Source organism: Gossypium hirsutum, chromosome D11, assembly GCF_007990345.1.
Source record: "Gossypium hirsutum isolate 1008001.06 chromosome D11, Gossypium_hirsutum_v2.1, whole genome shotgun sequence".
Taxonomy (NCBI): Eukaryota; Viridiplantae; Streptophyta; class Magnoliopsida; order Malvales; family Malvaceae; genus Gossypium; species Gossypium hirsutum.
In genome coordinates this window covers 32,959,500-32,973,281 of record NC_053447.1, presented here as the reverse complement: position 1 = coordinate 32,973,281, position 13,782 = coordinate 32,959,500, and the positions used below count along the sequence as shown (strand labels likewise).

The 13,782-nt window shown below is 32.4% G+C and overlaps 1 protein-coding gene and 1 long non-coding RNA gene across 2 annotated transcripts; both read right to left on the bottom strand.

Moving 5' to 3' along the window:
* Nucleotides 1–7,177: 7,177 nt before the first annotated feature.
* LOC121223075 (uncharacterized) lies at nucleotides 7,178–9,374 on the bottom strand. The gene is made up of 3 exons (XR_005920444.1): nucleotides 8,886–9,374; nucleotides 8,717–8,780; nucleotides 7,178–7,486 (listed from the first exon to the last, which is right to left on the bottom strand). It is a non-coding gene; the product is annotated as an uncharacterized lncRNA (long non-coding RNA).
* A 953-nt stretch (nucleotides 9,375–10,327) lies between these two features.
* Nucleotides 10,328–13,454, bottom strand: LOC107913374 (protein DETOXIFICATION 27). The gene is made up of 8 exons (XM_016841940.2): nucleotides 13,051–13,454; nucleotides 12,433–12,974; nucleotides 12,254–12,340; nucleotides 11,958–12,014; nucleotides 11,113–11,351; nucleotides 10,902–11,020; nucleotides 10,727–10,816; nucleotides 10,328–10,632 (listed from the first exon to the last, which is right to left on the bottom strand). The coding sequence occupies exons 1-8, from the start codon at nucleotides 13,339–13,341 to the stop codon at nucleotides 10,585–10,587; spliced, it is 1,473 nt and encodes a 490-aa protein (XP_016697429.1). The 5' UTR covers nucleotides 13,342–13,454; the 3' UTR covers nucleotides 10,328–10,584.
* Between the last annotated feature and the right edge of the window lie 328 nt (nucleotides 13,455–13,782).

Here is a 13,782-nt window from a genome sequence, read left to right as displayed (position 1 = left end):
GAAATCATACGATATATCTATGTCACATGAGCTCACTTTTATGTGAAAGTTTATCTGCCTATTGTATATGATGAGATGTGCATATTCGGTAAAGGGATGGTATGCCCGAAGGAAGAGTGAAATAAAAATACGAACAACTATGTTATAATTTGATTGTTATCTGTTGACACTGCTTAAAACTTACTAAGCATTGTAATGCTTACTCCGTTTACTCTGTTTCCTCTGTTTTATAGATCTCATTGCGAAGCTACAGGCTCGGGGATCGTCAGCAACTAGTCACACTATCACTATCCACTGTTTGGTACTACTATGTTTTGGATTATCTTATGGCATGTATAAAATAGACTAGAGGCGGAAGAATATTTTGGTTAATGTATATAGCCATGCGAAAATGGCTTATATATGTTTGAGCATAATGTTATAATCATTTGGTATGGAATGGTTAATCACTATCATAATTTGTGCTATTTATGCTAAAAGGGCTAGTTGAATCATGGAAACTATGAAATAGGTAAAGTCTACCTTAAAGGCAGATGCTGGCAGTAGCAGTGATGTAGATTTGGAAAATCACTAAAAATAGTAGGATTGGAATTAAATAATGAATAAATTATGTAAACGAACCTTGATGAATCTATTTTCATAGTAAAGTAACAAAACGATCATATGGACAGTATGTTAAGAGATATTCAGGTTCTCGTGAGATAGGGCCAGAACGGTTTCTGGATTCCCTGTTCCGACTTTGGAAATTCATTATAAATTAACCGGAGATAATTAGGAGTCATGCCATACATGTATAGATTCCTCTCTGAGTCTAGTTTCTATAGAAACAAACGGCATCAGTATTGAAGCTCTGTGCAGGGAGATATCCAAGTCGTAATGCGCAAAGGTCAGTGTAGTCGATCCCTGTAACATGGGAGAATTTGACTAATAAACTGTACTATTTGGCCCGACCAAAAATTCTAGAAAAAATATGAAGATGGGCATATGAGTCTATTTTCAGGGAAAAATTACGAAACTGATTTTCGAGTTGTGAAACTCAAGATATGATTTTTAAGGTGACAGTGTCGCAGTTAGCCAACTGCCTGGAAAATTTTAAAATGGACTGCGATAGTAAGCGAATTTAGTCTGTGAACCCCTCGTGTCCGACTCCGGCAGCGGTCTCGGGTACGGGGTGTTACACGAGAGACACTACTAGGTTAATAAGTAGTTGATTGAATAGAACTTGAACTAGGAGTTAATTATGAACGTTGAAGCAAGTTAGTCTTCTATCACTTAATCTGATCAAATCTTCAATCTGTTTCCACAATTGTTTTTATTATTTTTATAAAATAATTTTTCTCATCACCTTAGGTCATCAAAATAGTAAAAAATGCGTAAAAATTCTTATTTTATAATTATTTAGTTCGTAAACTACTAACATCGAAAATGAAATACTTAATATTAAATTTCTAGAAAATAAGCTTGTTAAGTGTCGAAATGTATTTAAACCACCACTACAATTGGCGGTAGGTTAGAGCCCGATTGAAAAGTATTTATTAGTTGTCAAGAGAAGCCTTCATTACTTGCAAGGTGTAACAGCTTGAAATTGGGCCTAGTTGGAACAGTGGTTTTGGGACCACAAATGTAATATTTTGAAAATTTCTCTAGTAAGATATTATCCTTGGTATAGTAAAATAAGGAAATAAAGTGATAAAAAGGGTAATATTGAGTTATGTCAACATTGGGAAGTATATTATGACATATTAATTCAAGAAAGGATTAAATCGCAAAAGTGAGAAAAGTTTTGTGGGTCAAGAGTAAATGTTCAAAATTTGGGGGGTTAAAGTGTAAATACAAAAAATTTGAAGGAGCAAAGGTGTAAATATTTTAAGGGTGGAATGATCTAGAAACTAAGAAAAATGGATGGATTAGGACCAAATTGAAAAAGGTGAAGAATTTTGAGGGACTAAATCGTAATTTTACCAAATTAAGTGAAGACTCAAGGATGGAATTTTAAAAGATCATAAAGGGCAAAATGGTCATTTAATAAGAGAGAGAAATCTAGAAGATAATGATGATGTTGGAGATATTTTAGATTAAATAAATAAATAAATATTAGTTTATTAATATTTTAATTTGATTTTTAAATAATATTTTATTATTTTATTATTTATTGTTTAGTATATATATGTGGAAAGAAAGATGAAAAAAAAAACCAACCAACCCATCATCTTCCATGCATCCAACGTGAGGAGAAGAGAGAAAGAAAGAAAGTTTTGCTTTCTTTACAATTTGGTCCCTCCTTCAAAAAAATTACCATTTTCACCCAAATATCAAAAGAATTTCCATATCCATCAAGAGAGAAAGATAACAAGGAGACTATGAGGAGTTAGAATATCAAGTTAGATTCAAGAAATAGAGGCTGGAGGAGAGAGAAAATCAAGTTAAAGATTGAAATCAATTGAGCAAGGTAAGAGCATCAAGATTTCAATATATTCTTGAGTTTGATATTATTGAATAAGTATGAAATTGATGTTAATGTAGGGTTTTATTATATAAGGTTTTATGTTCTTGATATGTTAGTGAAGAGAAAATAAGAGAAAGTGATAAGAAATAGTGTAGAGAAGGAAAATAAGAGTGTTATAAACATAGTAATCAATATTTTGCACTAACACAGTTTTGGACAGTAGCAGTAGGTTAATTTTTAAAAATCACCATAAATTGTGGAAATATAATTAGAGGATGAATAAAAGATGAAATTAAATCTTATTGAGCCTTATTTCTTATAGAAGAAACGGTGTAAACAATAGAATTGTAAATCATGAGATATAACAAATTTTGTGAGACAAGGTCAGAATAATTTTGGGTTCCCTGTATTGACTTCGGAAAATCATAAAAAAAATTGGATAAAAATAATTAGAGTCTTAAATTTATATGTTTAAATCTTTAATGAGTCTATTTTCAATAGAAACAAGCGGAAACATCATTAGAATTCTGTACGAGGAGATAATTAATTTTTAGTGAAGAAGGGTCGGAAATGTTAGACAGCAGAATAGGGATGAATTTAAAGAATAAACTGTACTTATTGGCTAAGCCAAAAATTCTAAAAAATTTTATGGTATGAACATATGTGAGTCTAGTTTCAGATAAAATTTACGGATCTTAATTTGGAGTTCTGTATCTCAAGATATAAATAATTTAGTGACTACGACTCAAGTGGACAGCTTTGAATGAATATATATATAAGTAAATGGTGAAATTATAGATAATGTTACCTATAAGCATGTTATATACATTAAGGATGTGGAATGGAGAGGAGAAGGAGGAAAATATATGATTATTTAACTAGCATGAGTTTTCATTAAAAATGACCAATTTACATGTTTTAGGTTCAGGGACTAAATTGAACAACTGTGAAACTTTAAGGGTAAATTTGTAAAAATGTCAAAAAGTGACCAAATTTCATGAAATGGATTGGTTATTTATCTAAATTACAAAATTAAATGAAATTTAGAACAATATTGGGTGGAAATATGAGAAAAATAGAAAGTTTCTAAAATGTCCTTGAATTTTGGTATATCTGCAATTTAGTCCGGTGAGCTCGTATGAGTTATATTCTATATAATTTTAATTCAAGTGAATGCTATTTGGTAATGAATATTATATATACGTGTGTGTTTTATTATTGGAATCGAATTATTATTGGTAATATGTATAATTATTTGATGCATTTAAATGATTATCGGAAGCTCGATTGGGTTGGAAGCTTGTTGGAGATATATCACATTATCCATTGGTTCTATTGGTAATTTTGGATGATTTGATTCTGGTTATAATGACTTGTATAAGTTAAATTGGTTAATGTTAGCTCATAAATGTTTTGATTTTAATTGATCATAAATATGAATGCTTGATGAAATGAAATGTCTGAAAATTAATTTATAAACTCCGGTAATGCTCTATAACTCTATTCTGGAGAAGGATACGGGTTAGGGGTGTTACATTTAGTGGAATCAGAGGAGAGGTCAGAAATGTCGAGCAGTGAAATAGGGGAATATTTAGAGAATAAACTGTACTAATTGGCTAAACTAAAAATTCTAAAAATTTAATGGTGGAGAGGTATATGAGTCTAGTTTCTGGGAAAATTTACTCAATTCAATTTGAATCCCTATAACTCTAGATAAAAATAAATTAGTGACCGTGACGCAGAAAATCAGCTTGCTGGAATTGAATTGGAAGATTAAATTGAGTAGAACGTAGGAATGAGTACTTTCGGTAAGTGATATGTGATTCCGTATAGGACCATAGGTGGGCTATGGCATCGGTATATGATATGTGATTACATGTAAGACCATAGTTGGACTATGGCATCGAGAAAACGAGGTACTCAATTCCGTAAGACGTTCTCTAATTTGACAATTTGTGGTAAGTGTTCAGCAAATTTTACGTGAGAAACAATATTGAACAGTGAAATTGAACTCAATTTTTAAAGAAATATCATATTTTTAGTGAATGGAATAATGTGAGGTTCGTGATAACAAAATTAGTGAGAGAAATGATAATTAAGTGGTAAAGATGTCTATATGTGAAGATTACAATCAAAATGAACACGGTGATTTTTTTTCTGGATATTCTATATATATTATTTTATCCTCAAAGATATGTGTATAATTATTCAGTTTCTAATAGAGTTCTTATGGTATGAGAATGTTAGCTAATTATAATGTCAAACGGAAACTCTATTGGATGGCCGGTTTGTGATCGGTTATTGTTCTGTTTTGCATGCTTATTTAGAAAGTGTATTGTTTTGCTACGATGAAATTCCAGAGCTAAAATGTGGTGATTCTGGTGATTTGCATGCTAAAAGAATGTTGAAAGATTGTGTGTTTGAGATATATTCTCAACATGAAGAAAAAAGTATTTTGATATGTTAATGTTCGATAGTTGAAATCAACTCAATTGTTTTATTAGAGTGAACTGATTTATCGAGATATGATTTGAGTTGTATGTATTTAAGCATGCATATTCACGAGTATAAAGACGGATAGTCGAAATGAAAAATCTATATTTCAGAAAGTATGATATAGAGATATATTTATTGGAAAGAGATATATGAGATTAAATCGATTAGTGATCCTGGAAAGTTAGTGAAAGTGCTTTATGAGATATAATAAATCTTATTGAGTCTATAATTAGAGGATGAATAAAAGATGAAATTAATTAGAGGATGAGATATAAAAAATCAACATAAATTGTAGAAATATAATTAGAGGATGAATAAAAGATGAAATTAAAGCTTATTGAGTCTAGTTTCTTATAGAAGAAATGGTGTAAGCAATCGAATTGTAAATCATGAGATATAATAAATTTTGTGAGACAATGTCAGAATGATTTTGGGTTCCCTGTACTGACTTTGGAAAATCATAAAAAATTGGAGAAAAATAATTAGAGTCTTAAATTTATATATTTAAATCCTTAATGAGTCTATTTTCAATAGAAACAAACAGAAACTTCATTAGAATTCTGTACGAGGAGATAATTAATTTTTAGTGAAGAAGGGTCGGAACTGTTAGACAGCAGAATAGGGATGAATTTAAAGAATAAACTGTACTTATTGGCTAAGCCAAAAATTTTGAAAATTTTATGGTAAGAACATATGTGAGTCTAGTTTCAGATAAAATTTACGGATCTTAATTTGGAGTCCTGTATCTCAAGATATAAATAATTTAGTGACTCCAACCAAGTGGACAGCTTTGAATGAATATATATAAGTAAATGGTGAAATTATAGATAATGTTACCTATAAGCATGTTATATACATTAAGGATGTGGAATGGAGAGGAGGAGGAGTAAAATATATGATTATTTAACTAGCATTAGTTTGCATTAAAAATGACCAATTTACATGTTTTAGGTTCAGGGACTAAATTGAACAAATGTGAAACTTTAAGGGTAAATTTGTAAAAATGTCAAAAAGTGACCAAATTGCATGAAATGGATTGGTTATTTATCTAAATTACAAAATTAAATGAAATTTAGAACAATATTGGGTGGAAATATGAGAAAAATAGAAAATTTCTAAAACGTCCCTGAATTTTAGTATTTCTGCAATTTAGTCCGGTGAGCTCGTATGAGCTATATTCTATATAATTTTAATTCAAGTGAATGCTATTTGGTAATGAATATTATATATACGTGTGTGTTTTATTATTGGAATCGAATTATTATTGGCAATATGTATAATTATTTGATGCATTTAAATGATTATCGGAAGCTCGATTGGGTTGGAAGCTTGTTGGAGATATATCACATTATCCATTGGTTCTATTGGTAATTTTGGATGATTTGATTCTGGTTATAATGACTTGTATAAGTTAAATTGGTTAATGTTAGCTCATAAATGTTTTGATTTTAATTGGTCATAAATATGAATGCTTGATGAAATGAAATGTCTGAAAATTAATTTGTAAACTCCGGTAATGCTCTATAACCCTATTCTGGAGAAGGATATGGGTTAGGGGTGTTACACAAGGAACCAAGGATTTTGGGATTTTCTACAAGAAAGGTGAAAAGTCAAACATGATTAGTTTCACCGACATTGATTATGTAGGAGATCAAGATGACAATATGAGCACTTCAGGCTATTTTTTATGCTTGGCACGATGCTATTTTGTGGTCATCTAAGAAACAATCCATTTGTCGCATTATCAAGTACAGAAGTTGAATTTTTTGCTACTACAACTTGTGCTTGTCAAGCTATTTGGCTTAGGAGAATCCTTGAACAACTACAATTCAAGCCAGAATGAGCCACTTCAATTTTCTATGATAACAACCTTGCCATCAAATTGTCAATGAATCTTGTGTTGCATGGAAAACGTAAGCATATTGATGTAAAATATTAATTTCTACGAGACCTTAGCAATGAAGGAGCAATTGAGCTAGAGTATTGCATAAGTGAGGATCAAGTTTCTAATGAATTGACCAAGCTTCTCAAGTTGGCATCATTTGTCAAGTTTAGGAAAATACTTGGCCTTTGACATTAAGTAGTAAATATATAATAAATTGAAAGTGCAACACCCCTTACCCGACCCATGCGTTGGGTCGGGTACTAGATGTCACAATTAGACCCATCAAACATATAGTACAATAAACTTAATTAGCCAAGTTTTATTTAATAGATAAAATAAAATCTTTTTACTATTTGAACACATCAAATAAAGTAACATTTACAAATACTTCATTGTAATCATCTATTAAAAATAATATAATAGTCACCATATGAGTTTATGCTTAATTGCTCATTATAGAGATTTACTTCAACTTAACTATATAATAATTTAATTATATATGACGTATATCAATTCAAGTTCAATTAATACTTCACAGCCCCAAAGCGGAGCCTCTAAGGATGCCCCTTCTATATGCATGATACCACAATATGCACGTCCTCTTAGACTTCGCAAGGTCTGACTTGGTCTCTTCCATGCTTTCCATACAATCTTTAGTCCTGCACCCAAGGCAAACCACTCATAAGTTCATGCGAACTTAGTGAGGTTCCATACGCTCATCACTACATATAAAAATCAATATAAAAAATTCATGTATGTAATTAAAACTCCCTATTTTTCCATTTAAGCTTTAGCATTTTTTGTCGTGTTCAATGTTTATATGTTTTCCCTTTACGAGTCCTGGTGGATACTTTACAGCAACACAACTTCTAAACGGATACTCCCTGGAGACTCATACCATAGTCCTAGGTTTTATCTCAGATTTTCCATTCTTCTCGCTTGATATTCTATCAAGCATTTCATCTTTCAAATGGATGTTTATATATATATATATATCCACTTGGATAACTTGACGAATCACTATATATTACATCGTGAGGGTGGATTCTTTTCATTATCTTTACCCTCATGAAGATCTTGACATAGGTATACGATCTTGTTATCCCTTCACTTGTTTACCGCCACTTCAGCGGATATTATTACAATTGAAAAATCCCACGAATGCTTGACCTCATCAATAGGTGGTTAAAGCCTAAAATCTGGTAGACCATTGCTAATAAACCCCTTCTATAGATAGCCATATGAGATAGTCCTTACGGTATTACAGTTCCAAGATAATCCTAGCGGACTTCTCTTTACTTCAATAATATACGGTTGACTGTTCTAGAACAGATAGTCCCTAATGGATGTCCCAGAAGATAGTCCTTGGCGAACTTTCCAAAAGATAGTCCATGACGGACTTTCCAGATATGATAATGCTGACAAATATTTCAATCTACCAAATAGTCCCTTTGGACCTTCCCACCTAAAATAGGTTCTGATATATCTTCATTTCATTTAGTAGTCCTCGAGGACATTCCTATCTTTTGACAAATCTCTAACTGGCTTTACCAAATAAGATAGCCCCTAACGGACCTTCCATTTAAGAACACGCATAACACATAATAAATTTCCTTCGTACCCCACAATTCATGAACACGCATAACACATAATAGTACGTTCAAAATATAACATGAAGTACGCCATACCCATTTCACAGATACAAAACATAACATCTTCTCAGAGAACATATTTCCATCCTTCATGTAATCAAACAACCAGCACATACATAACATGTCCAATAAAAAAGAATCCTATATCATTATTGAAATCTCACTGAACTCGACATAGAATCACATCAGTCACATAACATCTAGATCAACACCCGAAGATGGAGTATGGAAACTCACCTGATGCCTCTCTACTTTGTCAGCTTAGCTTTTCCAAACGCCAAAACCTCATTTCTCCTGTCAGCTAAATATGACAACCAAAAACACAAATTAAATAAAAGTATTTGTGCTTCCAAAACCAAGAAACCAAAACTCTCAAAATTCTTTTAAAATTTTAAAAAATATATACCTTCTCATTTTTCTCAAATCCACAAGCACGTGAAGGTTAAGAGGCTTATCAGTTCGCTGGATTCTCTATTTTCCTTACTCAAATCCCATGACTATTGCTCCATGCAGAGCTTTCTTTAGCTTTCTCTTCTTCTGTGTAGCCGAAAAAGTTGAAGAAAGAAATAAATGGAACGGAAGAAAATGAAGTAGAATAGAGAAAATCTCCCTCTGCAAAGCAACCTTTCTCACTATATATATAATAGCTACATGCTCGATCACCAACTCCCATAGACACCATACATTACTAATCAATTTGTCCCCTACTAAGTACCAACTGATTTCAGTGTAACCAAACTAGAACCGGAATCAACTAATTGCTAACCAACCACTGATATTTCCAAATTCTCACAATTGAGTCCGCCAAACTAGCAGTTCCTTACAATTAACTCCCACATCGTCCCAATTTCGGACCTTAAGGAAAATCGAGTGTGACAAAAACTGTGCACTTTCAGTTTAAGGGAGAGGTTGTTGAAATGTTTTTATATTTGGTAACTAAATAATCAATTCAATAAAAAAATCATCTTCTCTCATTTGAGTTAAAAGCTCGTTTTTCTCTCTTTCTCTATTTTTAAGTGCAACAATAGTAATGTAAATCATAAAAATAAATTTGTATTATATTATTATATAAAATAAAATTAATTATTACGTAGGAAATAAAAAATTATAATGTATAAATTATAAAAAAATATATATTTAAATTTGTCTAAATCTGCTAATTCAAATCGAAAAAATCTAAATATAAAAGTTTCAAATTCAAAAAAATTCAAATTCAAGTTAATCTAAAATCAAAATAATTTAAATTTGAAAGCAGTAAAATCTAAACCTATTCAAACTTTGTACATTTACCACCTCAAACTCATTCATGGAGATCTCTCTCTAAAATTTCCCAAAAAGTAGAAGGATTTGATGGAAAAGGCGAAAATGAATCAAAGATATAATTGACTTCCACTCGCAAAAGACTATCTTTTAATTGGATTAATCATGCATGATTGTAATTATTGGTTCATTATAATGATTGTTTATTCCTCTTAGACAAAGATTACATGGAACAGTTACTTGGAGCTTTTTTTATCTCACATTAGGTAAATCTTTTTGAGAAAATAAATTATTATTACAAGAATTATTAATAAATTGATGACATAAACATTTATAACTGTGATATTAGATGAAAATGATGCATAGGAGCAATATAGAAAGCCCCACGGGAATCTGAACTCAGGTTGGTTCAGAGTCCAATGCCTTGACCACATGGGGCCAACTATGCAAGCCCATCAGGTCCTTTTACAAGTTATATTATGCTTTATCTTTAAAAACATTATGCCTAAGAGGATCAGAGTTTAGGTAAATTAATTCATACAATTATCATTAGAATATAGTATTTATGTTACGTGTAGTAGGAAAAGCTTATCACAAAATTAATTAGACCCATAAACACTCCATATGGACCAGGGTTTACACTTGAACATCACTTTAGCAATTTCATTCTAAAAATAAAGAAAATTACAAAGATGGTTGTACCAGCAATGAGAAAACAAATATTACAAACAAAGGATTTCAATCTTTTAATACTTGTAATTGTGAATCAAAATATAGTAGGCCCTCTTAAATTAAAAGATGGTGAAGGCCATTCGGGTCACTATAAAAAGTGTGTTGATTAATCATTAGTTTATCGCTGACCACTTCCTCACGTGCAACCTTGCCTTTTCTGCCTGAAATTCACACCAAAAAAATAAATTCAGATGCCATGGAATTGGAGAGAATCGAAACATAATTAATTAATAGAATATAAACAATAGCTCAAACCTCCTTCTCCCAATCACACCGCATTGTAATAAACGCAAGAATCGCCGTCTGAACTGCTGCCCCTCCGAATATCATTCCAGCCCAAATTCCCTGCCAAACATTGCATTAGTATTTTCTGGTTTCATATATGGTCATTTGATGTCTTTAAGAAAACCTTCACTATCAAAATGCTTACCATTACTCCTAGGTGGAAGACCCATCCCATCAAGAATCCTAGTGGAACCCCTATGAGATAGTAGCAACCCAGATTTATGTAAGCCACGTAGGATTGCCATCCAGACCCCACTGCCACTCCTACATACCCGAGAGTTAATTTATATTCACATTAATTCATCAAATTTATGATATCAAGAAAGGTAAGAAATGCAGCCAGCAATGGTGTTTACCAGATAGAATGGGCTGAACACTGTTGAGCAAAATGGTGAAGGCTAAGAGAAGTGAGAGCTTGCTTACTGCTTCCAAAACTGGTTGGCTTGTGGAGAATATGAGAGCAAACTTATCATGGAATATCATAATCAACAACCAGAAGAAGATCCCAATTATAACTGATGTCACCACTGAAACTATTGTTGCAAACTTGGCTCCTTTCCCATTTCCAGCTCCAAGCTCATTTGCCACCCTAACTCTGCATGCATCATTTATTTTCATTACGTTTCTTCAATTTAATTTTGATTATTCATTTTTCGGGACCAGATCTATTTTTAGTTTAAAATTTCTTGTCAATCAATTCCTCCTTTTATTTTTTATTTTTCAAAAAAGAGAGAAATGGTTCCTATTAACATTTCTTGTCAAACAAAATATATAAAGTTAAAGACAAATCAAAGGGATAAGATAATTGTGGTGCTAACATAAGCCACCAACCTAGACCATTCCAATATATAGTAAAATCCAAACATCTTGAGAGAGACATTTTAACTCTATCTGAATGATGCTCGAAGATACTAGTGGTAATAATAAAGTAATTCTGTGAATTCTGCGTTTCACGATATTTAATACAAATAATTTTATATATTTTAGACTTACTACATATTATTTAAGATAGCTAACAAAACCACATAGTTTTAACATTTTAAAATATAATAAGATAAAAGAATAGATTGGAAAATTTGTTTGGTGTCTGTTGATTTCAATTCCCAATATAATTGAGAGCCAAAAGGCTAGCTCATTGGCCTAAAATGTTATTCTAGAAATATGCAGGAAAATAAGTGGCCTAAGATCGAACTCGACTTACCCGATTCCAGCAAAGAATGCGAATGGTATCATCAATTCCCATCCATTAATTGACATGCTGCCAATATGAGTCAGAATAATTAAATATAAAGTACATAACTTCATTAAATACTACTTTGACTTCAAAAAACAATAGAGTTCCTAGTTTACGGAATTTGCCATCAAAGCAAAACAGTAATGAAAGGTTGGCCGGCTTGTTTGACGATTCATCACTCAAACAATCATATTTGTATGTCAATGTTTACCACGTCGAATTAAAAGTCATCTAGGGAAATAATATATGTTCAAGATTCATACCATATGGACAGAGCATCAACGGCTATCTCTGCGTTTTGGAGATTTCCGGTCATCAAAATTAATATTCTATAGTACCAGTTCTCCAAGCTGTAGATTTTTAAAACGTACAATGAGTTGAATTGGACAGCTTTTCACTTCAATGAAATAAAAAATGGCAGAGAAGGGGGAGGGGTACCTACCAAAGCATGACTCCAGAGGCGGCTGAGAGTTTGATGAAATCCCAAAGGCCAGAAAATGCTTCAATGGTGAAACCGGTCCAAGTAAGAGGACACCCTCCGCAAACAGTGTAGGCAAAGAGTCCCAAAACCAAAATCCACCAAGAAAAATTCAAGGTAACCGCAGTCCCAACCACCCCAAGCTGAAGCCTATACACAAACACCCAACTTATGAAGATATGGACCAAGAGAGCCACCAGGGAAACCCATGCAATCACCATGTTTTTAAGCTGGCTCTGCAAGAACCTTTGCAGGGGAAACTGAAACGCAAAGCTGAAATGAAGCGGTATCATCCACATAGAAACGATCCCCGATAGCTCCGCCACATCTTGCGGCTGTCCCAATAGTTTCAACGCCGGGGAAGCAAAGAGATACAAAGGCAAAAGAAAAATACAACATAGGAAAAGAACAATCCATGAACGTTGCATGTATACGCCCAACATGTAGTATTTCTTTGCTCCAAAGGCTTGGCCACAGAGGGTCTCGAGAGCACTCGCCATCCCCAACTAATAAAAAACAAATGAAACGTTAGGCAAAGAACCAAATAATGGACCATGTAGATGAGAATAAGGATATAGGTACCAGGAGGCCAAAGTCGAACCCCACGATGACATTATTTGCAATGGAAATGGCAGCAAGCTCGAGATCCCCAAGGTGGCCTGCAAAGGCTTGAGTGATAACCAGCATGGAGTAAGAGGCAAGGCGGCTGAAGATTGCAGGGCCAACTATCTGCCAAAGCTTTCTTGATTCAATCCATACCCGTCTCCTAAGGGATTGGTTTTGATCATCTTGTTCACCTTTCAATCCTTCTGCCGGACCTAAATCTTCAACCAAAGGGACCTTTGCTTCCTTCAACGCACCATTACTCGACATATTTTCTGCTCGCTTCTCGTCTATCGATCTATTTCTTTTTCTTGGGGGTTCAATGAACTGAAAAACTCAGGACCTTGTTGTTTCTACGACGCATATATACACACACATATCGACAAACACATTTTTTTTATACGATTTGTATTTAATTACTTAATTAATATATATAAATTCATATAGATGCATTATTAAATTTTAGAGTAAAGATTATATGAAATTATTTTTCTAATAAAAGTATGATAAATCAGATTTTTTTCTTGATTTTTAGTAGTTTTAGTTAGATTTAAATTTTTTCAGCAGAAAAAATCTGATTTGTAATTCTCTTATTAAAAATACATAAAAATAACGTAAAATTATAGTTTTATACAATCCATTCTCTAAATAATAACGATACATCAAAGTCAATAAAATACAAATTATATATAAAATTAATAAATTTTACAT

Coding starts and splice junctions, on each gene's coding strand:
- LOC107913374 (XM_016841940.2), bottom strand. CDS start 13,341: ATGTCGAGTAATGGTGCGTTGAAGGAAGCAAAGGTCCCTTTGGTTGAA. Junction 12,975..13,050: donor GGTTCGACTTTGGCCTCCTG/GTACCTATATCC, acceptor GTTTTTTATTAG/TTGGGGATGGCGAGTGCTCT. Junction 11,021..11,112: donor TGTTCAGCCCATTCTATCTG/GTAAACACCATT, acceptor TCGGGTATGTAG/GAGTGGCAGTGGGGTCTGGA.